Source organism: Mercenaria mercenaria, chromosome 7, assembly GCF_021730395.1.
Source record: "Mercenaria mercenaria strain notata chromosome 7, MADL_Memer_1, whole genome shotgun sequence".
NCBI classification, from domain to species: domain Eukaryota; kingdom Metazoa; phylum Mollusca; class Bivalvia; order Venerida; family Veneridae; genus Mercenaria; species Mercenaria mercenaria.
The window spans coordinates 85,838,847-85,864,420 of NC_069367.1; the positions used below are offsets into that span (position 1 = coordinate 85,838,847).

At 36.3% G+C, this 25,574-nt stretch overlaps 1 protein-coding gene across 3 annotated transcripts in view; it reads left to right on the plus strand.

The window, feature by feature from the left end:
* LOC123543335 (arylsulfatase J-like) overlaps positions 1-25,574 on the plus strand; it is a 65,172-nt gene that overhangs the window by 26,444 nt on the left and 13,154 nt on the right. For 2 of the 3 annotated variants that reach the window (XM_053548845.1, XM_053548846.1), the window contains exons 2-5: positions 13,960-14,071; positions 14,901-14,996; positions 19,687-19,936; positions 20,077-20,201. In XM_053548845.1, the coding sequence (XP_053404820.1) occupies positions 13,960-14,071; positions 14,901-14,996; positions 19,687-19,936; positions 20,077-20,201 (583 nt within the window). Of the gene's footprint in view, positions 1-13,959; positions 14,072-14,900; positions 14,997-19,686; positions 19,937-20,076; positions 20,202-20,468; positions 21,291-25,574 lie in introns of those variants that run through there. The other variant, XM_053548848.1, reaches the window with a different exon arrangement.

Genomic DNA, 25,574 nt, shown 5'->3' on the forward strand with positions numbered 1-25,574 from the left:
ATGTACATTCAAAGTCAACAATTAAGACTTTTTGTTGCAAAAATAATAGTGCTTCACTTTGTCCAAACATTTATCAATGTCCTACAGATTCTAATTTAAAGAAAGAATGTGAAATAAGTTCACTGTCTTGCTTTTCATTTCGCATATGTGAGCTAAAACACATTATTTAGTTTGTTTACAAAGTAGTGCATAAGAAAAGATACGGTGGTCAAGGAATGCCACATTACAAAACTAAAAGAGTATATTCCCCTTAATACATTAAACATTTATCGTTACAGAAGTCTAGTGGCTTACAATAAAGGCCTAGAAATGTTGCCATTATTAATTTTTAACTTTGTATTCATGAACTACAATGCACTTAAATATCAAAACACATTCAACAAACTTTTGAAAATGTATTGTCTTAAAAATCCCTAAAATAAGGCATGAAATTTGGTTGAGAGGTCCAATCAATGTGTATATGTGCAAAAGCAACATTCTAATCTTGTTCACAAAAGTTACTAATAAACAGCAGGAATGTCAATGATCAAAACTGGACGAATATACAGTTATCCTCACTTTAATGTCATTTATAATTTGTCCTTGAATTCTCCACCATACTTTTCATAACTCTGTTTGCACGAGTTGCACGAGAATGCTGTCATTCACGTAAAAAAACGGGGTCAAATAAGTTGTACAGTCGAGACTGCCTTAACGACCCCCTGAATTTAGCGACTCCCTGTCATATGCGACCGTATTTTATGCTCCGGACGCAATTTACTATTAAAAGAGTCTGAATTAAGCAACCCCCTGCCTTACGCGACAAGCGACTGTGAAATCAGGCTCCCGAATCGATATTTAGACCGTTTTAAGCGACTTTGAGACGCTCCCTCGCAAGACTTTACACGATAGAGTTACCGTTCTTTATCTCGCGTGAAGTTGTTTGAGACGAGAACTTTTTGTTTACAAAAAATGGCTAATGAAAAACATAAAAAAGAACTGTTTTGACATTAGAACAGCGTGTTAAGGCACTTGAATTGCTCGATTAGGGAAAACCAGCGTATAAAGTCGCTGAAGAATTCGGAGTCGGTGCATAAATTAACTTTATTCCTGGTGAAACAAAAATATGGCGGTATTTAACAGGAAACGACGAAGTAAACACAGATTAAAGATGCAGTCAATAATCGAATAAATGTCAATGAACAATTAGTACACAAAAATATAAATATCATAAACCTCATGAGCAGTGTGTAAATAGTTCAAATGGAACATTTATATTTTACTGCTCTCCTTTATTTTCTTGCCAGATCATGAGCTTTAATTTGTTTTATCAACATCATACGAATGATGCAAATTATTTGAAATTTATATTTTATCAATATGCAATTAAAGAAATAGTATTTAATCATTTTCCACTCCTACCTTAAAAGAGGCCAATATATAAGTATCCGATATTCATGTACTTTAATTGGAAAAATATATGAAACCAGCGTCATCCTGTTAAGTGAGACTGTTTTAAGAGACTCCCTGTCATATGTGACCTTTTTCGCTGCTTCCCAAAGTCGGTCTCTTAAAACAGTCTCGACTGTATATGCAATATCATCTAAACGTAATTAATGGATTATGCAGTTCAAGATAAACTTTATCTCATAACGTAACGAACATGTATAATGTTGTAACAACAACTTTACTTACACTGATTTAAGTAGCAGTCGGTTTATAAGTGACTTTATTGATTCATTTTGTGTTTTGTTATTGTTGTCAAAAAGTATGACGGAAGTGCCTCACAACTGAAGCGGAAACCAGTTTGATGTGCAAAGTAGTCCACTGTAAGTAATATTATTTGACAAATGTCCACAGAAATTAATAATTTTCTAATATTAAAGACGAATATCTGAATAGGATTCATTATTTGATAAGAAATTATAATCATCGACATGTTTTTTTAAAAATCTTACACGTGCCGACACCTAAATTGTCTCCCGTTGTTTATTAGAGTTACCTTTCGTCCGGCGCAGTAATACATTTGCAGTGAATCGCCGAGAAGTCGTGGGAAAATTAAAAACCATGTAAACAAACTAAAATTAACCAACTTTTCAAGATGAATTTCAAGTGATCGACATTATGCATTTAACCCGCCTGACCTGTGTAGCATCTTAGATATCTGTTCTAAGGTATTCATTGTGTAGAATGTCATGTTATGCCCTTGCAATGCTAATCCCACTCTGATTTTTTTGTTTACATTTTTTATCAATGAGAAATATGGCGTCCATCCCGAGATGAACAGACGTGGCGTTAAATTTTTACATGTTTAAGCAAACCTGGTGTGTTAGAAAGAAAATCTCATCCCTTCAACATTATTTGGAACACTGTTATTGTAAAAAACCTGTATTTTCCTTATACAAAAGCTTAATATTTTGTGTTGAATGTACTTTCACAAAGACCTCTGTTTTCCTATTACATTCATAGTACCACATCCTTATCCACAAAATACTGAATATTACAGGTGTCCATCAGTATTATATCAGTTTAGGAATATGTTTTTTATTTTTCCATCGATTTCTTGAATATGCACCCCTTCCGCATTGCTGTATGAACTGTGAATGTAGCAATATGCGTCCCCTTAACCTAACTAGAATATAATAAATGAGCCGTGCCATGAGAAAACCAACATAGTGGGTTTGCGACCAGCATGGATCCAGACCTGTCAGCGCATCCGCTAATAAATCCTATTGGAATTGGAGAAACTGTAAGCGAACAGCATGGATCCTGATCAGACTGCGCAGATGCGCAGGCTGGTCTTGATCCATGCTGGTCGCAAAGCCGCTAAGTTGATTTTCTCATGGCGCAGCTCAAATAATATCAGAGTATCAATATAATTTACATTATTTCATATTAGAGTTGCCGAATATTCGATAATAATTATGTAACAGTGTATACAGTGTAACTTCCGAAAACCGAACAACCTCCGGACCAGCCTAAAAGTTCGGTTTTTGGAAGTTTCCGGAATTCAGAAGTTTGAAAGTTTATAGGCAAAGTGGACTTGGTGCATAAGAGTTGTTTTCTTACACGTAGGATGTAGGAGATTATTATGCTTTTTAATATTACAATTTTATTAAAAGTTAATAAATAAATAATTAAAGTGAAGACATTCATCTCTTTGATGAAGGTAAACAATTATATTATATCTATTGAGAAGTTGTTATTGTAATAACTATTGTATTTTTTGATCAGTCATTCATGTAAAAAGGCATTTGAGCAGCACTGGTGAACCCGGAGTATAAGACGGAACTATTCCTTTTATTCATTGTATAATGATTGCTTAGAATACTTCATTATGTAAATAGTTGTGATATTATTATTTAGTGAACCAGTACACTGTCCATACTACACAGTATATGTATGTTGTACATTTACGCATCATGAACTCTGTTTGAAATGAGTTGTTAAACATTATAAGAAGAGCTGGATTCAGTATTGTCCGTTCAGGCCGACAAAGACATAATATATGTATTATATATAATGATATTGATATTTATTGTTTTGACTCATTTCTAGCCACTAGTTTATTTACATGTCTAATCTGTGGTAAAATGAAAGAAATAGTACTAGTTTGATCGAATGTTTGAAGATCGAATTTACAGACATACTCGATTTCATTCTTAACAAATGACCGCTTTGTTTTCAGAATGATTGGTTTTGCACAAGCGCATGTCTATTCGTGCACGTGAACAGGCCTGGCTAAAGTAACAGAAAAACGGTAGACATGCAAAGATAGACCTTCCTGCGAGATGTTTAATGTTCTCACAGTTTTCCTTTTTTTCTCCAAATATATAGACCCTACGCAAACCGGCTTTAATATTCCTTAATCAATAGTCCTTAAATGCGCAAGATATACTTTACGATAAAATTCTACAAATTCGGTTCGATTAAAAAGCAGAATTATCAGTACGTCAAGGATACCTTTTAAGCTGAAGTTGTCACATTATGAAACTTAAAATAGGAATTTTCGTTTCTATAAAGGCTATTTTAAAATGTCATATATAGAAAAAAGATGGTCGCGCCGGAAATCGAACCCTGACCGCAGCGGCAATATAGAAGTTTTCCGCTGTCGTTACCCGCAATGAAGGGTTTAGTGTTTAATGCCGTAAAAATTAGTTAAAACATCTAATTCTCATGTGTTTCCGCAACATTATAGTCTGTCAGTATACGTAGCATATACACCATTAATTTCAATATATCTTAAAAAATATAATGTCGTGCCATGAGAAAACCAACAAAGTGGGTTTGCGAGCAGCATGGATCGAGACCAGCCTGCGCATCCGTGCAGTCTGGTCAGAATCCATGCTGTTCGCTTTCAAAGCCTATTGGAATTAGAGAAACTGTTAGCAAACAGCATGGATCCTGAGTAGATTGCGCGGATGCGCAGGTTGGTCTCGATCTATGCTGGTCGAAAACCCACACTATGTTGGTTTTCTCATGGCACGGCTCACTTATATTTTTTGTTCTTGTCGGACGATCTGGAAGCCAGTGCCTTTTTCAAATATTCGTTTAAAAATTGCGTTATTTTTTAAATTTATTTTAGCCCCAAGATTGCATATAGTTACATTAAAAATAAAATAATTTAATTGTGTCAAATCTTTAGTCACCCTTTAAATTTCATTTTGTATTACTATATTGCCTGGGGATAAGAAATATCCGGTCAGTGTTGTTTCAAGCTAGGTTATAAAAATATGTTAACCCACTTTCTACAAGTGATAGGTACTTTTTATGGTTTTATGCGTTTTGCATTGTAATATACATATCACTTTCCTTCTTCTGTCTTTATATCGTCTTTTTTCTTTCTCTCGGGGATTTAGCTTTCATGATTTTTGCACTTATGTCAGAAATCTTATGACAGACGGAGGAATCAGTACAAACTATTACCCAGCCTTAGAATTGACAGTAATAAGATATCGTAATGAACATGTTAATAGACTTGCATATACTGAGTGAATATTGAACAGTAAAGATCATGGCCCAAATTTCACGAAAACACTTAAGGTATCATTATTTTTACTGGGGTAGGGGAAGCGCAATGGTAAATAGATCGAATTCTTAAATGGTGACCCCACCCCCCCCCCCCCCTCCCCCCCCCCCCTTCCATTTTTCTCCTTTTTTATTTTTGGAATCGATAGTGAATGAAATCATGTACGCTTTTTCAAAATTGTTAAAAAAACAATTGGGCAGTTTCAATAAATACGGGCATCTTTACTCAAAATTTTGGGTGAAACTCGACGTGCAAAAGATCTATATTGTGTATGCATTTTTAGGTCATTATAAAATTCTTAAAACCTTCAGATTAATAATCAAATTCTACATAATACGAATTTTTATTATTACCTACTTTTTTGATATAATACTTGAAAACAATAATACGCATTTCTTCATACTGACACTGATATTTTCTCTCTAGACAGAGGCAAGAGATGTTGTAATTTTTTTCAAAAGTGCCATCTTGAAAAAAACGTTATTTTGTCAGATTACCGGTACCCATTTTCTAAATATAAATGATTGTAATTATTAACTTCGTTAATGCTTTTCCGAGATTCCAGTTTTGATCAAATGAATGAATGTGCGTGCCTCCTTATTCAGCTACCTAGCTTCTACGAAATAAACTTCTATCAGGAGTTGTTTTTGTCCTTGCAATTTTAATCTCGTTTAACCCCAGTGGTATTCGTAAATGGCTTTTGCACGATATTTTCAAACACTTGCAACATAACTTTCGGTGACTGACATCCTGTAGACTATTGGATGAAAGAATGAATGAAATAATAGTTAAATGATGAGTTGTGAAAGAGTTGAGCCAGATGTTATCGCCTCGGGAAACGAACGTGCGAAGCGTGTTCTCAACTGATTGGACGGAAGAAATCATGCATTAAAGATCCCACTTAATTTGTGCTAATTTGTATTAATAGCACACTCCCGTATGTAAGGATCTGTGACGTCACCGATTAAGGTCTGCTATCTAAAAATAGCGCAGGACTCAATTTGCGGACAAACAATCAGTGTATTCACTGTGCAATAGCATAAGTAAATCATAGATTTTGCATTAATTTCGTTATTTTTGATCATGTTTCTAGCATACATATCGCAAACAAATATTTTTTCTACTTTTAATTTCAATAAACTAGCCAACAAACTATTTATTTTTATATTCATGGTAGAAATAACATACCGCCTTTTCACCAATGTATGAAAGGACGATGTCGATGAATGGATGATGTTATTATGTCATTCTGTTCATTTTGTGAAACATTCAGTTTTGAAAAAGAATATCGGGGATCATCATCATGTTTGCGTCTTGTGTTGTGCGAATCAATTGTTTAAAATGAGATACACCAGGAAGGTCTAATACGTGTCAGTTGTTCCAGAATACATGTAGTTATTGTAGCTGTGATTTATAACTGTGCTGGACGTCATGAATCAAAACGATTTAGCATTAAAAGTTTTAACCACAAGTACCCTTTGGTGTGTCGCATTCGAAAATATTGTATTTTTTTTATTTAGACTGTAAACCGTTCTTCTGATGCAAAATTTTAATAGTATTATTGCAGAATATGGGTTAATGTGTATGTAACATGCTTTTGAACAGTGCACTTTCTTTTTTGGCTTAGTCGGCTCGTTTTGAATCCTCTTGTTAAAATCATGTTGGTATGTTTAGTATATTCCTTTTATTTCTAATACATTTCTTTAATTAGTTATTGTTTCATCTCTTCTATTTACTCTGTTAACACGTGCGACAGTTTTACAATTTGGCATGTTACTTTTTTGTAAATTCCCTTCGAAGTTTACTGAGATATTTAATGACTCGTTATATATAGAAAACGCTCCCTTATCCGCAATGCGCGCATTGCATTATGGTATAACTATTGTATGTTCTATTTATGGAACACGGGAGTGTGCTATTGGCATTCATCGAGTTTCTGATATTGTCAGTTTGCAGGTAGAGAAATTGTCAGACTGAATTACCAGGCTTAGGGTACATGGGCTATCTATCTGATTTAGTTAATATGCATACAACTATTATCAATTAATGTTGCAGTAAAACTGTTCGCAGAAATTATATGTACAGTTTATTTTGGTGGAGAAGGGTAAATCAGTGTAAATGCTTATATCATTTCATTTAATGAAAGGCACTCATTAATCTTTGTCATTAGTTTTCGAGCGTTTTCGTTAATTTTAAGCAATATTTATATTTTATACAGTTAATCGATCAGTGCCACGTCATCAACGGTACCACGGTTATCATTTCTTTAACGTAAAGTAATGTGATGTTATCGCTACCTGTTTTATCTTTATGAATTTTAATTATTTTCTCTTAAAGTATTTATTTTCTAGTACGCTTGTGACAGGTAATGTGTCTTTTTGTCTAGAATATTTTAAATAATCGACTTTTTTACAATGGGTGAATATGGTAACTTTTAATAAATGGACCATAAATATCACGATGTGTTTGAAAAATAAGTGAAAAGTTTGCAAATAAAATTTCGGGGAAAAGGTATGGCCAAAACTCGAACCCACTACCCTGATATTGGCAGCTAAACGCTTTGCCGCTCAGCTACCTGCACATGCTACAAGGGGCCTCCATGGCCGAGTGGTTAGAGTCGTTGACTTTAAACCATTTGCCCCTCATCGATGCGGGTTCGAAACCTCATTTGGGGCGTAGAATTCTTCACGTGAGGAAGCCACCCAGCTGGCTTACGGAAGGTCGGTGGTTCTACCCAGGTGCCCGCTCGTGATGAAATTATGCACGGAGGGGCACCTGGGGTCTTCCTCCACCATTAAAGCTGGAAAGTCGCCATATGACCTAAAATTGTGTCGGTGCGACGTTAAACCCAACAAAATAAATAAATAAATAAATGCACATGCTACAGTTTTTTTTTAAATTTAACGTCGCACCGACACAATTATAGGTTATATGGCAATTTTCCAGCTTTGATGGTGGAGGAAGACCCCGGGTGCCCCTCCGTGCATTATTTCATCACGAGCAGGCACCTGGGTAGAGCCACCGACCTACCGTAAGCAAGCTGGATGGTTTCCTCACATGAAGAATTCAACGCCCCGAGTGAGGCTCGAATCCACATCGATGAGGAGCAAGTGATTTGAAGTCAGCGACCTTAACCACTCGACCACAGAGGCCCCAATGCTACAGTATAATATCAACTAAGAATTATAAATGTAATATTTGCAACGCTATATATGTTTAGACATTGAAAATGAATTGTCGGAAATATACGAAATATTCACATGTGCTAGATCAAAACTAAAGGACACCACATCCACGAGAAATAAAATAGTCTTGGAACAGTGAATACTACGGTGGAATAGAGGGGACTTAGGAAACATTTTATTCATCACGTGCGCACGTGTAAGCACCACATTCGAACATGTTAGATACCACGTGCGAATGTGTTGATTAATACGTGCGCACGTAATAACTATCTTCGCTAACACGTGATAGCTATCACATTCGCAGTTGTTAGCTGACACGTGCGAATGTGAAAAATTACCAACGAAACTAATTGAGATATCAGTTTGTTTTTGTTTTGTTTTTTTTTTAAAAAAAAAAAAAAAAGAAACATTTACTTCGTAAATTACAGCTAACTATAAATAACACTTCCTTATGAAAGACATCCATTTAGAAATATTGCAGATCTTTCACGCTTTTTCATTGATCAGCTAACACGTGCGCACGTGTTAGTTATCACATGCGCACATGGTAGTATAACGTGCGAACGTTATAGCTGTCACTTGCGCACGTGATTGTTATCACCCGTGCACGTGTGAATTACCACATACGCACGTGGTAGCTAACATGTACGGAAAGAAAAAATAAAATATTTCTTATGTCCTCGTTATGCCACCGTACTATACATAGAACATCTGCAGAATTACTTTGAAACAAAAGTCAACGGGTATGAAAATATTTTTTGCTTTATATTTATAATTAAGTAACAGCTGAAAGTGAACATTGAACAAAAAGGTATAAAATACATATTTTATAGCGCTTTGAATTCTATTAAACTGAATGACTTCGGTTAATTATGTGTTTTCTTTATTACCAAATGCTATGTTATCTACATGTTTGTTTAAAGGTCCGACCTACCCGGAGTGGGTGTCCGTGGTTTAGATCGATGACTTCAAACCAGTTGCCCATCACCGATGCGGGTTCAGGACTCACGCAGAGTGTTGAATTCTCCATGTGAGGACGACATTAAGCAGGTGCTCGCCCGTGATGAAATAATGCACGTTAGGGCACCTGGGGTATTCCTCCACCAAGAAAACTGGAAAGTCGCTAAAGGACCTATTAGTGTGTCAGCGCAACGTTAATCCCAACAAAAACACAAAAGGCCAACCTACTCTAAAAATGTTTATGAAAGTTCTGCTAATCGCCAGTGTAAATGCATTTTTTTCATCAATTATTTGTTGGGAGTTTGTTTTTAATGCACAACTTTACACTTCGGTTGCATGTTTATAAAACATTTATCACGTTAAACTTAGTTTCGGACTCTGCATTAACAGTTTCGTTGTGGTGATTATCATCATCATCATCATCATCATCTAACAACAATAATGAAGATGATTATCTTCTTCTACTTCTCCCTGTTAAGTACTAAGCCGTGAATGTATCTTGTAGATGAAAACATGACAATCGTGATTCAAAGATCAAAATATACAATATTTCAAAAAGAAGTATACATTTGTAAATGCTTCTTGACGAAGGTAATGTCTATTTTATTGTATTGACCTGGCAGTCATTAATCTTCACCAGTATTTTCGGGGGTTTCCATTATTTTACGAAATATTTGTATCCTAAAATAACCAATATCAATAGCCAATGGCACGGTGGCATAGTGGTAACTGTCTGACTGCCACGCACGATACCACGAGTTCAAAATCACCTCAGACCATTCTTTAAATTCAATGTAATGTTGTTATTGATGTTACTTTTACATTATCTGTGTAACATATTTCACGAAATCTGATTGTTTTCTCTTGTAGCTCTAGTATTTATTTTCAGGAAACGCTGGTGCGAAATACTTTGTCTGTCTATCTAAGATACTTTTAAATATGTTTTATTTAATATTTTCCATAACGTTTATAAATAGACCATAAGGTTTGTTCAGACAAGTATAGAAATATTTCTACCGATGGAATTTGGGGTACGTACGCAGTAGTTGAACCGTAAATACAGTTAAGCAGCTAAACGTTTTGTCCACACAGCTATTTGCACATTTGACATTGTAAAAATTATACAGTAAAGAAATATTTATATCGCTATTTAACTCCAGACACCAAAAATTAATTTACTGAAAATATAGGGAATATTCTTCAGTGTCAGATCATTCCTTACAGACAATAACATGACATTAATTAAATAAACATTACATTATAACTCATCTTTCTTTTCACGTGCTCATGTATGGTATAATACCTGTGCACGAGCGCAGGTATGGTATGATACCTGTGCACGTGCGCAGGTGTGGTATGTAGTATTCATTTTGGTTATTAACCTGCAGAGAACAATAGAACGGTTGTGTAATGTATTAAAAGAGAACGAAAGGCGTTTGTTCGAATCTTTGGACGCAGACGCATTATATCGATTAATTTGCGTCTGTAAAAATATTAGAATTGATTTCATAAGTAAAGTATCAATACATGTCTTATATACTTTTTCAGTACAAAATATAAATTAATTATATAGTTCCTCTTTTTTCTATATGTATTTGCATTGTATGCACAATCGTTGGAAATGTGCCTAAAAGGGGTTAATGTATGCTTGCATTTGATTTTTACAATGGCGATGATCCACGGATGTATTTATCACTACAAATACGAGGAGTGTTTGATATGAATTGCTTATTGTCCACTAGCTCGATATCCACGTGGGGCACGATAAAAACCAATACCTACCTTTATAGGTTTATTCAATACCTACACAACGGTGTATAAATGTACATGTTAGACTAAGTGTAAGACATAAAATTTGCCATTTGAATACACACAGTCATTGACCACTGTAGTAAAAATGGTTGGTAGAAGCGTCGACAAGAAAGATGAAATACGGGCTTACATCAAAGCTCGCTCAAAACTTGGTTGTTCTTTGAAGCAGCTGATGACTGAACTTTCTACTGCTTATGGACCTTCTTGTGTGTCTTATGACACAGTTCGGCGGTGGAAAAAGAAATTTGAGTCTGGTGTAGAGTCCATCAAAAATGCACCGAAATCAGGTAGGCCAAAATCTGCATCTCGTACAGAAATCGTTTCCAAAATAAAGGAAATCATTAAAGGAGATGCCAGATTTACAGTTCGTGATATTGCACGAAGGGTAGGCATATCACTATCAACGGTTCACCTTATTTTGAAGAAGCATTTGAAAGTCAGAAAGATTTCTGCTAGATGGGTGCCATATCTGTTGACTGATGAGCAAAAGAGGCAACGGGTTAAAGTGGCCAAAAAGCTGCTTCAAATGTTTCCAAAATATGACAAATAGCAGTTTGCCAATGTCGTCACAGGTGATAAAACCTGGGTCCATTATTTTGAGCTCGTCAGAAAGGTTAACAATAAGATCTGGGCCACTAAACACAGCAAACGCCCAATAATTGCCAAACGTTCTTTGAGTGCAAAGAAGGTTTTGTATGCAATCTTCTTCTCTGGTGAAGGAGTCGCCATAAAAGTGCCGGTGAAAAAGGGCAAAAGCATCACCGGAAAGTACTACAAAGACGTAGTACTGAAGAAACAGAAAAAGTATTATCAGAAACGACGCCCTGCCACTGGTTTTAAACATGTCCGTCTTCTACATGACAATGCCCCCGCTCATACCTCCGCAATAGTTACGGCGTTTTTGAAAAAAGAAAAAGTAACTGTTTTGCCTCACCCCCCGTATTCCCCAGACCTTGCCCCATGTGATTTCTTTTTGTTTCCGAAATTGAAATCATTCCTTGCTGGGCGGAAATACCAGTCCCGACAGGCACTTGGATCTGCCATTCATCAGTACCTTATCACCTGCCCAAATCAGCGTACCGTGACGCCTTCAAGAAGTGGATACATCGGCTGAAACTTCACATTTCTAGCCATAGGGAGTACTTCGAGGGCATGAAATGAGCCCTTTTGGGCTAACTTGAAATTTGAAGTCTCCAGATAGAAATAAGCAATTCATTTCGAACATCCCTCGTAAATAGGGATGAATTGATCTTTTTCTTTTCTCAATCGGCTATTTAGATTAAATATTAAAATAAATCGGGAAGCACTAGATGAAATGATGGGTTCATTCATGTTTGATTTTATACCTGTTTTGATCCGTGAATGCTTTTTTTTTTTTCAGTTCATGTCATATTAGTGTTAAACATTTCTTTCTTTCAATATTGGCATCCATTCTACATACACCTACAAGTTTGAAAACATGCAAAACGTTAGACCTTTGAAATGGCCGGAGAATATCATTTTCACTACACATATTGATTGCATCCCGTATTTTTGAAATATATAAATTATTTAAATCCCGTATTTCCGGCATATACGGGAAATATACGGAGATGTATACCAAGCATATACGGACATATACGTCCGGTATTTTCGAAATATACAAATTATTTGAATCCCGTATTTCCGGCATATACGGGAAATATACGGAGTTGTATACGAAGAATATACGGGAAATTTAATCCCTGTATTTTTATGAAATATACAAACTATACATATACCGTATATCCAGAATATACGGAAAATATACGGAGTTGAATACAAAGAATATACGGGAAATGTAAGTCCCGTATTTTCAAAATATACAAATTATTTAAATCCCGTATTTTTGACATATACGGGAATAATACGGAGTTTTATACCAAGCATATACAGGACATATACATCCCGTATTTTCGAAATATACAAATTATTTAAATCCGTATTTCCGGCATATACGGGAAATATACGGAGTTGTATACGAAGAATAAACGGGAAATTTAATCCCTGTATTTTCGAAATATACAAACTATACATATCCCGTATATCCAGAATATACGGGAAATATACGGAGTTGTATACAAAGAATATACGGGAAATGTAAGTCCCGTATTTTTTAAATATACAAACTATTTAAATCCCGTATTTCTGGCATAAACGGGAATAATACTGAGTTGTATACCAAGCGTATACGGGACATATAAGTCCCGTATTTTCGACATATACAAATTATTTAAATCCCGTATTTCCGGAATATACGGAAAATATACGGAATTGTATACGAAGAATATACGGGAACTTTAATCCCTGTATTTTCGAAATATACAAACTATACATATCCCGTATATCCAGAATATACGGGAAATATACGGGGTTGTATATGAAACATATACGGGAAAGATACGTCTCGTATTTTCGTAATATACGGATTTATGTATTCCCGTACACCAGACATATACGGAAATATACAGTGTTGTATACGATCTGAATAACCTTTTTTAGAATTTCCAGTTATACGGGGTATCGTATACTAAGAATTCCTTATTTCATAGTATACGGAAATCCGTATTTTATAAGTATACGGACTTTTAAATATACAAGCCCCATACACGCCCGTATTTTAGTTTTCCCGTATTTCTTCCCGTATACGGGTAATATACGGGATCCCGTACACTCCCGTATATTAACTCTTTTTTTTTCGCAGTGATATTTAAGCACTCTGAAGGTCTATTTTGACAGCTTTAACTGGCCCACTTCGGATGACTTTTTTATGATAAAATCAGCAATACGATTTTGTTGTTTTGCATAGAGATTTATAAAGAACCTAAAATTATATATTTGAAATATGATACAGTTCCGAAATGCAAAGTTATCGTCATAAAACCACCAAAAGTGTCCGGATTTAGGCACTGGACAAGTAACTATTTTAGATATTTGTTGATACGTTTCATTAAAATACAAAATATCCTGTCATAGCCGATGTTCATCTACATATCATTCCAAGCGGTCCATGCTCCTTTGCAAGTTCCAGAAAAATACGTAAAACAGTACAGTCATATAAAGGACACAAACAGGAGGCATTATGCAGGTAAACTTAATTACTTTATCTTAACATTTAGAGCTATTTATATTTCATAAACTTAACGTAGCATCAAAATGTGCAGAATGCAAATCATTTTTTGATAATAATCTAATCGCACTATATTGCAACATGGTACTGACGACATTACACATCACCAACTGCTACCCTGATATAATCATTATTAGAATAAGTAATCGGTTGTTACCAATATATATGGATTAATCAGTGTGCTACTACTTTAATTAAATGATTTAAAGGCACAAGTGTAAACATTAGTTTTTTAAAAAAGTTTAGGATGTCACAGGTTAGGAAAATATGTACCCAAAAATGAACATTAACTAAATTTTGTCAATTGAATTAAAAAAGAAATGGCAGGAATTCAATCCATAAAACACGTTTTAATTTCTAATCTGTAAAATATTAGTAAGCCTGGATATCATCCCAATCTCCATTACGTGAGGAAGCCATCCAGCTGGCTTACGGAAGGTCGGTGGTTCTACCCAGGTGCCCGCTCGTTAGAAATAATGCACGGAGGGGCACCTGGGGTCTTCCTCCACATTAAAAGCTGGAAAGTCGCCATATCACCTATCATGTGTCGGTGCGACGTAAAATCCAACCAAACTCCATTAATGTCGGAAAGATTTAAACATGATTAACTACAATGTCCATCTTAAATCCACGGTCATAAGGAAATATTCACAAAGAGAATTATTATATGTTGATTTCGCAATTTTGATATATTTCGGATGTGTGTGTGTGTGTGTGTGTGTGTGTGTGTGTGTGTGTGTGTGTTAAGCCGTGTGAATGCAATTGCTAATTTTCTAAATTGTTACAGGAATGGTGTCATGTATGGATGAGTCCATCGGTGAAATAGTGGATATTATGAAGGATCGTGGATTGTGGGACAACACATTGCTTATCTTTACAACAGGTAATATATACATATTTATCATGCACCTACTATGCAAAGTGCCTGATATCACTTGCCTGATATTTTATTTTGTTTTCAGGTCATTGACCTGATATCAAAATTAAACTCCTCCCATATTGTCGGACTAGTTTTTACATCAGTTTCCTTCCAGACTGAATTTTATTACAGAGTCCAGTTTCAATGTTGAACAACTATTTTTCTAAATATATTTTGTAATCTCAACAAATTTCCTTTAATATGGTTGTCTCCAATTTTATCACACAGACAATAGCACTGAATGACGTCATTGTGAAACGTGACATCACAATGTTTACATGGATCATTTCTTGGAAAGGTTTACAATACACTTGACAATGTATAATACACTTATTCTTAATTTATGCCTTATTTAAGGCATGCACGTTTCATTAAGTATCAGCAAAAGTGTTTGTGTTACTTATTATTCTTGAATCAGCTAAGTATATTTCGTGGATCAGTGTAAATTTAATGATTTTAAAAACTTTAAAGTCTGAAACTTGAAGTGAAATTTTCAGCGCTTTGGACATGTAGTATGTTGTATAATATGGAAATAAAGCATGTTCTGGTTTATTCAAGATTATGATGATTTTTTATTTTTACGCAGGTAAGAAATTATTTCATTGTTATTTTTTTACAAGAATATCAGAAAGTCAAAAACATTGTAGGAATAGACTTCAGTATGTCTGCCGTATTGTTTCGTTCAGAGTTTCAGGGGCGGATTAATTTTCAAATCCCTAAAATATATTTTTTTTGCTTCAGAAAACTGTTAAGAGAAGACATGTGTTTTTCTAGGCAGTTTGTATGAGTTTCCTCACCCCTTCCAGCCCATATCAGCCTCGACCTGATAACATTGATATCAAAAGACAGCAGCCTGTTATTCTGTATTTATACATGGATACGTGGATAATGTTTAGTAAATCCGTGCAAATTCCAAAATTGTGTTTTTGTTACTGACTGTCCATAGGCGGTGCCCAAATGTATTCGTCTATTTCTTTATTTTGTCATATGTTCTGTTGTGTGTGTACATGCGTGTGCGAGCGTGTAAGTGCATGTGCACGTCTTGGTGCTGTGAATTGCGTTTTGAAAAGGCTTTGTTTGAACGGGGTTTATGTTGGATATTCATACCTTTAAGAAACTATTTTCAATAGAACTGAATACAAGAATATGTTTTGTTTCTAAAGCTTAAGCTTAATGCGGACGGACGGACATAAGGACATAAGAGGGTATTTGTGTGGAAGATTACTCGTTGGATGCAAGGCTGTACATATTGTACTTGTGGGTACAACCTTCAGTTTCCACACTGCGGGCTGAAGTGCCTATGCTGTGAGGTGAGAAGCAATACAAATTCCGAGGAAATTGTCGTCTTTATATGAATCAATATTGCAGCAACTTATGTCAGTACGTGTTGATAATACCAGTTCATTTGTAGTCTTCACTAAAAGCAGATGTTATCATTCCTTTTTAATGAAAGATCCCTGGTGCCGTTCCATTATCCATATTCTAGATCTCATGCTTCTTAATAATGTTAAGGGACTAGTGATCATAGTGATCATTGTTTGGCATAATATTGAGAGGTCCAACACACATTTCTGCGTCAACTATAGCTATAATTTATGCAAGATCTCTTCTCTTGAATTGTTATGTTTACTGACTAACAACCACAGGGTCCTTACCACTGTGACTTTTAATCCCACTTTGATCACTGGCAAAAGGTTGGTGGTGCTACTCAAATTCCCATCCACACTAAAATATATCTGGACACCTGTAGTTTTCCTCCACCAGTTAAAGCTGCAAGATTAAAATGTCAAAGTACATTCAGGTCTTACTGTCGAATGCTCTCATATTTTCACCATATTCAGAAATACTAGTCTGCTCATCTAGCGTGGATACTGCACACAGTTAAATTCCTTGTAACAGATAAGAATAAAAGAAGGCATGTAGGGGTTTAGCGATGACCTGTCTACCTTCAAAGGACATAAATTCTGCATAAACATTGGGATAAATTTCTGTGGATAAAATAGTCATCACTTTAGGGTTTACAGACATACGTACTGCAGACAGATAAACTGCTTTTCGGGGATAAACATCTGATTTTTGCGAGTAAAATAGACAGGACATGTGCAGAACTTCTGCTATCTCTGGGCTAAAATAATGATACTTCTGCAAATAAAATGGCTGCAACTTGTGGTATAAAAGAACTGAGTTCCCGTGGATAAAGTAACTATGACTTATGACATACAAAAGGATCTTATTTCTGCAGTGCTGACTTCTAAGGATAATACTTGTGGAGATAAATCGAATGTTTCTGTGGATGTAATGACCATGGTATGTGGGATTACAAAGAGCGAACCTATGCAAAAATACTTAATGCATTGCTAAATAGTTTATACAAATATATTAATGTAACCAATATGTAGATTATTTGAAATGTTTTCATTTAGGAATTATAGCTTTTACATGATTATAATTGAAGACGTAGGGAAATTCAGACCTTTCTGATTTTTTGGTGTATGATTTAAACTAGTCAGATTCAACTGAAATACAAAACTAAACCTCAGCTCATGTGCTGATCACCTGTAAACTAAATGCTGATTAAGAAGAAAGTTATTGCCGTGTGCCATACTTGTGATCGGTCAGCTAACGGTTTATCATGAGATACCGATCACAAGCTCCGTCCAGATTTTACCAGACTAGATAATCAGAGTCAAGACCAATGCAGTCAGAATGTATAAAAGTTTTATTTTACAAAGACTTTTTTCTCTTTTTTTCCTTCTTTGTGATAAAAAGGTCATGGTCAAGGTCACAGTAACTACAAATAGATTTATCAGTAAGATCATTAAATATGTGTTTTCCACATTATGATTTCAATTTGGACTTACATACTGCCAACACACGTTTTATACAGCAAGCTTAGCTGAAAAACAATAGGTTTGAATGACTGTTACTAAAATAGAAAATGGCTTCCACTCAATATTTTTAGTTTTGGTACACTTATTGTCAATATATACTTGTGTAGACAACTTTTATAAACACAAAAATTCGGGACTGTATCTGAAATCACTTTGATCAGGATCAATGTTATTGTAGCTAAAAGTAGAGATACCGGGTCATATTTGAAATAATACATAGATCTGTATGCCAATTTTATGGAACGGTATCGGTTAAAATCTCACAAATTCATTTTTTTTTCATTTTACTCTTGGTGACAAAAGGGTCATTCTAATTCCATCGGGTATCTAATGATATGAAAATATGGTCATAGTTATAATAAAAATATCTGTATAATAGCATATTATCTTTTTAAGGTATTGGACCCCTAATAGTAATGTTCAAGAAATGGCATTTGCTTGATATATTCTTAAGGTTGACCATGTTTTACACTGTGTTGCAAATTTTAAACAACTTTTACCGTGCCGTTTTTAGTAAATTTTGTATAATTTATGGTATTTCCTCAAGTTCAAGTAGAGACAAATTTTAATTTGATGGCCACTATCTAAAACGTTTGCAGAGAATTCATTCCAGCATTAATTTTGATAAAAGAAACATCCAACTATTGTTAAATAATTATAAACACAGAATAAAGATGTAAAAAATTATTTTTTCAAGGGTGCCCCAAATAAACATTTAATGAGACAGAATTCTAACTCCAACATTGAAAAATTAAGGTCGAATCCTGTAGGTCTGTTTTAAATTTTGCTCACTTTATTCAAAAATAACCTTGGAGCAGAAGTATAACCTACCTGCATTTATTCCACAATATGTAATCTTAAGAATAAAGGCAAAATAAGAGAACCTTTACCGAACGTACCTAGGCAAAATAAGAGAACCTTTACCGAACGTAACTCAGTATTTTTTAAAGTTGTCTAACTCTATCCATCCTGATTCAGAGGTAAATTCACTTTGAACAGCAAGAAATCGCTTATAAAATGAAAAATTTCCACTTTTGTACAATACATCCATAATTAGTCTTGAAAGAAGTAAAAACTTGTTAGAAAAAAAGAAAATATGAAAAAATTGGTCCCAGTGGGACTTGAACCTACGTCACCACCCCACCCCCCTCCTCCCCTGAAAATGGCAGTCAGGGTAGATTTATGGTAGTAATTGAATACTTTTCAAACAGGAGGTACTCTTTTATGGATCCAAAACCTAAAATAACCTGTTTGCCTGATGTAATTGAAAAATCTAGTTTTCATGGAATTACCACGTTTCTTGTTAATTTATGTATCTTTACATTAGCATATTTTGTGTTTTAGAATATGTTCATATGGTATTTTTCCTAGCGTCAGGGATATACTTGGCGGGAAGTAATTTCATTTACACTTTCTGATTATATAGGAAAATGTTAGGGTTAAAAGAGTTCGGCTTGGTGCCAGTTAACTAGTTTAAACTCCAAGTAGTGTTTTTGTCAATGACCGTTACTAGGCGGTACCCTACTGTGTGCATTTCTCATTCATGTTTTGTGTTTGTTTGTTACTTCTTTGTTATATCTGTGTCAGTTTGTTGAACAATGTACATGTGCTGAGCCGCTGTGTCATCACTTTTTCAATGTTGAAATCTGCATAGGTTGCTTCTTTCTTTGAATGTAGATTATCCTGTTTAATTTACGCTTTTAATTGCTTATAATTTGAATATTACACTTGCACACTGCTTGCTAGTTTGTTTGCTCTTACAGACAATGGTGGAAACCCAAACGTTGGAGGAAGTAACATGCCGCTTAAAGGAACAAAAAGTACATTATGGGAAGGTGGGATACGTGCTGTTGGATTTGTTCACAGCTCACTCATAGGCAACAAAAGGAATGGCTATATTTCAAATGAGCTCATGCATGTTACTGACTGGTTTCCTACGCTCCTCAGTCTGGCTGGTGGTGATTTGAAAGACATAAAACAGTTAGACGGATACGACCAATGGAAAACCATCAAGTGAGCAAAAGTTTGACACATGCATATTGATGGATAAAGACATGCAACTAACGTTTTAATAGCATTTTAATATATATTAGATTACAAGTATATGATATATTATCACAAATTGTGCTTCTATTTGTTGTGTTTGTTTACAGGTATGGTATTCGAAGTCCACGACAGGAAATACTTCATAACATTGATCCGTTGTATAATAATACATTTCACACAAGAAGATTCTCTTTAAGGATAGGGGCATGGAAAATTATAATTGGACAACAAGGTATCTTGTTACATGCTTTTTTTAATGTATTATAACTTCTTTTGAATAAGTACATTAAAAATAACCTCGAATGTCGCAAAGAAACTTCAGTTGGAAGCTAGTGCTTTGTGCAAATGCTATATTTTTGATCTTACAATAATTTTAAGGAAGGTCATTATGTAAAAGAATTTGGGTAAACTATGCACAAATATCATTGATATTAATACATAAAAAAATAATAAAAGCATGTTTTATCGTTTAATCATTACTTTGACTGGTACATTACAGTTGATTCACCGAATATTATGCAGGAGGATATAACTGAATACATACTTCCCTGCCAGGCATGTCAACAGGTGCATACGCACTCGTAAACTGCCGCTCTCTCTTTCTAGTTCACACATTTTATCCGAAGATTATTATTGCAAAACAGTATCTACTTGATCTCAGCTTTTCGATCATCACGGTATTAGGTTTATCAATTATTGTTTGAACTGTAATAATAACACAGGCTCTGTCAAGATTCTTAACATCTGCATCAGTATCAAAATATATCGTAACTATAGAACATAATATCATGTGCATAAAACAACGATGCAAGTAATACAGTGCATATGTGCAAGAAATGAAGTAATTTTGTTATATGTCTTATTTGTATGGCTGATACAAATTCAAAGAACAATACCCGTAGGAAGATTACAGTGTTTTATAATGCGGTGAACCCATGGTTTCTTAACAGTCTCTGATTTGTAATAGTAACATACATTCTTGCATATGCACGCGCGAACGCTTTGTTTGTTTGTTTGTGTTGGGTTTAACGCCGTTTTTCAACAGTATTTCAACGGCGGGCAGTTAACCTAACCAGTGTTCCTGGATTCTGTACCAGTACAAACCTGTTCTCCGCAAGTAACTGCCAACTTCCCCACATGAATTATCAGAGGTGGAGGACTAATGATTGCAGACACAATGTCGTTTATCAAATAGTCACGGAGAACATACGCCCGCCCGAGGATCGAACTCGCGACCCAACGATCCGTAGACCGACGCTCTACCTACTGAGCTAAGCGGGCGGGTTCACGCGCGAACGCAGACTTGCACTTGTGGATTTTCTTAACATGCCATTTCATATTTCAAATAGCATTTGAGTAAAGTATCCAATCATAATGCATTACTTAGTGTTAATTACTGCCTAATGTCTTCTATTGTAATTGGTGATAAATCAAAGTAGCCCAATACCACTTACCAATAACTTTAGATGAATGATAATGTTGTATCTAGATGTGATACAGACAGATTCTGGATTGTAGAGGTTGTAATGGACGTACGTCTTACCGGCTGGAAGGCTCCACAGGAAATCACTCTTTTCGGCTTCCGGTAGGGCTATCCTCACGTAGACCGAACTAGACCGGACAGGCACTACACTCCTGTCCGTCCTATAGAAGGAGGTAGCCAAAGACCATGGGAGTTAACCATCGTCTCTTACTCTCAATAATATGAGAGATTCCTGGATAAAACCAGTACTAGTATTGTGGCTTTTCAGTCACAATACCACAACTACCGGTGACCATGGATCTTCACATCCATAGTGCAATGGGGCTAGCCCCTATGACTTAAGCGGACTCATCACCGAACATTGAGACTTGGGGTAGCTTCTCAATGTACCGTCTTTGTGCATTAGCACTTGCCAACTTGAGGAGGTCATCCCAAGATTTGCCTCTGTCCTCAGCTACTCTGGATGCAACTTATCCAATCATATAGGGATTGTACTTTTTACAGCGTGGCGGGCTGAAATAAGGAGCATCCGTCTTCAGTGAGCAAACGGGAAGACTCTAGTTTCCGAAGCATGTCGAGATAGTCATTAAACTTATAGACCATAATTGTGAACCCAACATAAGTGTTAGGGAACACCTCTAACCATTTCTGTAACATATCCAGAGACCCTGTAAAGCAGTGAAGATGAATCAGCTGCTTCTTGACTGAGGGATGGCTCTAACAAATAAAACATAGTTAACAAAAACTCACTTGAAAGGTTTGTCAAACTTCTGCAATGAATAACAAGCACATGCTCCGGACTTGCTCAACTATGCGGAGCTTTTCGGTCAATTTTTTAGCAGGTTCAGTTCGAGCAAGACCGATCTCCCCAAATCCTGCTAATTCCGGAAATTCGAGAACTTCCGCCAGCGTACTGAAAACTTTCTCGGTGAGCACCTTCCGGTGATGGAGTCCAACGATCGGTACGACACCCTGCTCAGAACATGATTTAATACCCTCCTGTGTAGGGTAAGTCTCAGGGTCACAAAAACAACAACAATTCCCACGAGGTGAACCTCATGAGACTCTAGCTGGTTCAGATTACTCATCTTCTTCAGAGATGATTTAGTCATCCCCCACTCCTTCATAGTCATGTCAAGGTGGCAGTAACTATCAAAAGCTTCGGGCAACTTAAAAGACAGCTTGGGCTTCTTTATAAGAGTTTCTCCACTCAGCGAATGCTGAACAAAACGGCCTTTAACATGGGACCCTTTCCCCTTACAAGCAGGCTGCTTCACCTTACCCGACACAGTAATGACTAGCTGAGGCTTGCCTTGCCCAACAGAAGGTCTTGGTGCCCACTCTTCCGGACTATACGTTCTAAAATCAGGACCTTGTGGAACCTGCCCTGTTCCAGAAGCACTGTGCTGGGCCTTACTCTAACCAGACTAACCGGCTTCCCACTGCCTGAGGGTAGTGTTCGGCTGTTACCTCTCAACAACTTTTCGGCAGTTCCAGAGGAAACTGATTCTGACTCGCTGTCGGCCTGTCCTTTAACAAGCAACTGTTGCTTTGCTAGAGGAAGCAACTCGAGGTTCTCACCAGTCCGTTCAATAGCCAGATCTGTCCCTAATCAGATGTCCCTACTTTGTCCACGTGGGGCATCCTGCCGCATGGATTTACGAATTGACCCCTAACGGCTCACATTCTGGAAAATCCATCCACGGGAGTGACACTGTAGAACGTCTAACTCCCTTGCCAGATCTCTTAATCAGCTATACCTATGCCTACTTTTGGCTTCACGGACCTGGTCCAACATGATTTCAAACCTGTTCGGTCACCTACTTGGACCTTTGTGCTGAATTATGTCTAGTGCATCAGAAGCGGTTATGTTCATACAGGGCCCATGGAACCACCCTTTACAGAAAACAAACTGGATCATAAATCTACCCTGCCATGGCTTTCCACATAAGCAGTAGACTTGGTCGCTGCCCTTAGCAGCAGTTATGTAACCTGGATGTTGCTCCCAGTGCTTAATCCACCGGGGCACTGCCCTGTCCTTACACTGTTTTTGTCTATCATGGTTTACTACCAAAACAGTAGGCTGATGGTCTATAGTAGTCCTTGCTTTGTGTATTTCAAGAATTTTACAGACCTCCGTAAACTGTTTCGATTCAAAGTCCTGCCCTGATCTGAAAATATCTCAAAGGGCACTCCAAACCTTGTAAAGACACCGTCCACAGCTGCCCGTGCAGTAACCTCTGCGGACTACCTAGGGAGTGGTATACATATCACCCTTCTTCTCTCGCTCCTAACTAGCTCAAATATTTTAGTTGCAGATGAATTGTCTACATGGCTGTATGAGGGGGTGGGTCGGATAACAAAGAATTTTTAATGTTAAATTATGGGTTTAATAATAATGATCTATGGTGAGATGATTACTATCATATAAATGTACTCTAAAAATATAAAACAACAAATAGTAAATATAAAAAAACAAAACAAAACAAACATCATTTGACAGATGACAGCTTTCAAAGGTAAACACACGAGCATTACAATAGGTGTGGTGGCGCGTAACTGACGGCTCTCGGCACAGTAATTTATAACTCGTAATAATTCATTAAATACATGAAATATCAATACAGAATTTAAGTTACATCAAGAAATATGATTACAAAGTATATAAATGTTAATTACCTGAATATATGTAGAATAAATCGAACGATCTTTGGTTTTATTTGCACAGTGTCACAGAATAAACGTTTTCAAAACATTGACCATTTATAAGTGACCAGATCGTGATTGGTTGGAATAAGTCACATGCATAAATATTAGTAAAATTAGTAAAGGAGGCGACGATTTACTTCCCTTAGACTATATATAAATATTGGAGGATTTTGGTAAAAGTACAGAACACCAGACATTACATTAATGGGGAAAATGAAATAAAACAACTAAAACATTAAGGATTTACAAATGTCACTATTTTTACCCTACGACATACTCCCCCTGCTTCGAAAATGGCGTCCCGACATTTAACATGCAAAATGAAGCAAACCATTTTGTATAAATATAAAATAAAACAACTAAAACATTAAGGATTTACAGGTGTCACTATTTTACCCTAAGACATACATCCCACCCATTTGGTGAACTGGTCCACCAACATAAGCACATACTCATTGCACCTGGAGTTTTAGGTAAGGGACCTAGGAAATCAATATGCACTCTTTCCATGGGCGAACTACTCAGACAATCGTCACTTTCCTTGCCGATCTGCTTTTTTATTTTGATTACAGGTTTCACATTGCGGCACATACTGTCGAACATCTCTGCCTAGCCCATACCAGACAAATTTCTTCTTAACCCTCTCTTTAGTGCGTTTCACTCCCAGATGCCCCGAATATGGAAGTCTATGACTGAGTGCTATAGCTTCCTCTTCCAGACTTTCTGGCATAACAACACGATTATAATCTTGTCCTGAGTCATTCTGGTATAAAACACCATCTAACAGAAGAAGTTCGATCTCGGTACCAGAACAAGGACCTCTGAGGGATAAAACTAGGATGTGTAGTTTGGGGTTATCTGTAGTAGATTTGAGAGATGCTCAGAAACAGGATGGGGAATTGCTGTTTGTTTTGAATTGGTTACGAGATAGAACAGATCCGGAACCGTCCGAACTGTTTCGTGCCAGTCCAGGGGCTAAGTCAAATTGGTAAAAAAAAACAATTGTAACTTCAGTTCCTCGGCTGTGCTCAGACACCTCCCAGGGAATGTGTTCTACAGCATCCCTGAACATATCTACCACAATGGGACTGACTCCCCCAGAGTGGTCTACATCCATGCCAGTTAAAATTACTTCATCTGGTAGGCTACCTTTCTCTGAAATGCATTCTGCATCTGAGACTTTTTTTGCAAGGGCTGGCTTGCAACTCTCACTTTAATATTAGTGGAGGTCCCGTCTTGATACACGTAGACAGTCGTACCCATGCCCTTGTTTGTCCCAGGCTTCCCAGATGTTACGTGATGGCCACCCAGGGAGGTATTGTCTGGGTTACCCTTATTTACCAACGGCACTGCGTCGTTTTCTTCATAAAAGTTTTCCCAACTTTCATGAGCCTTCTTACAATATTTGCACCC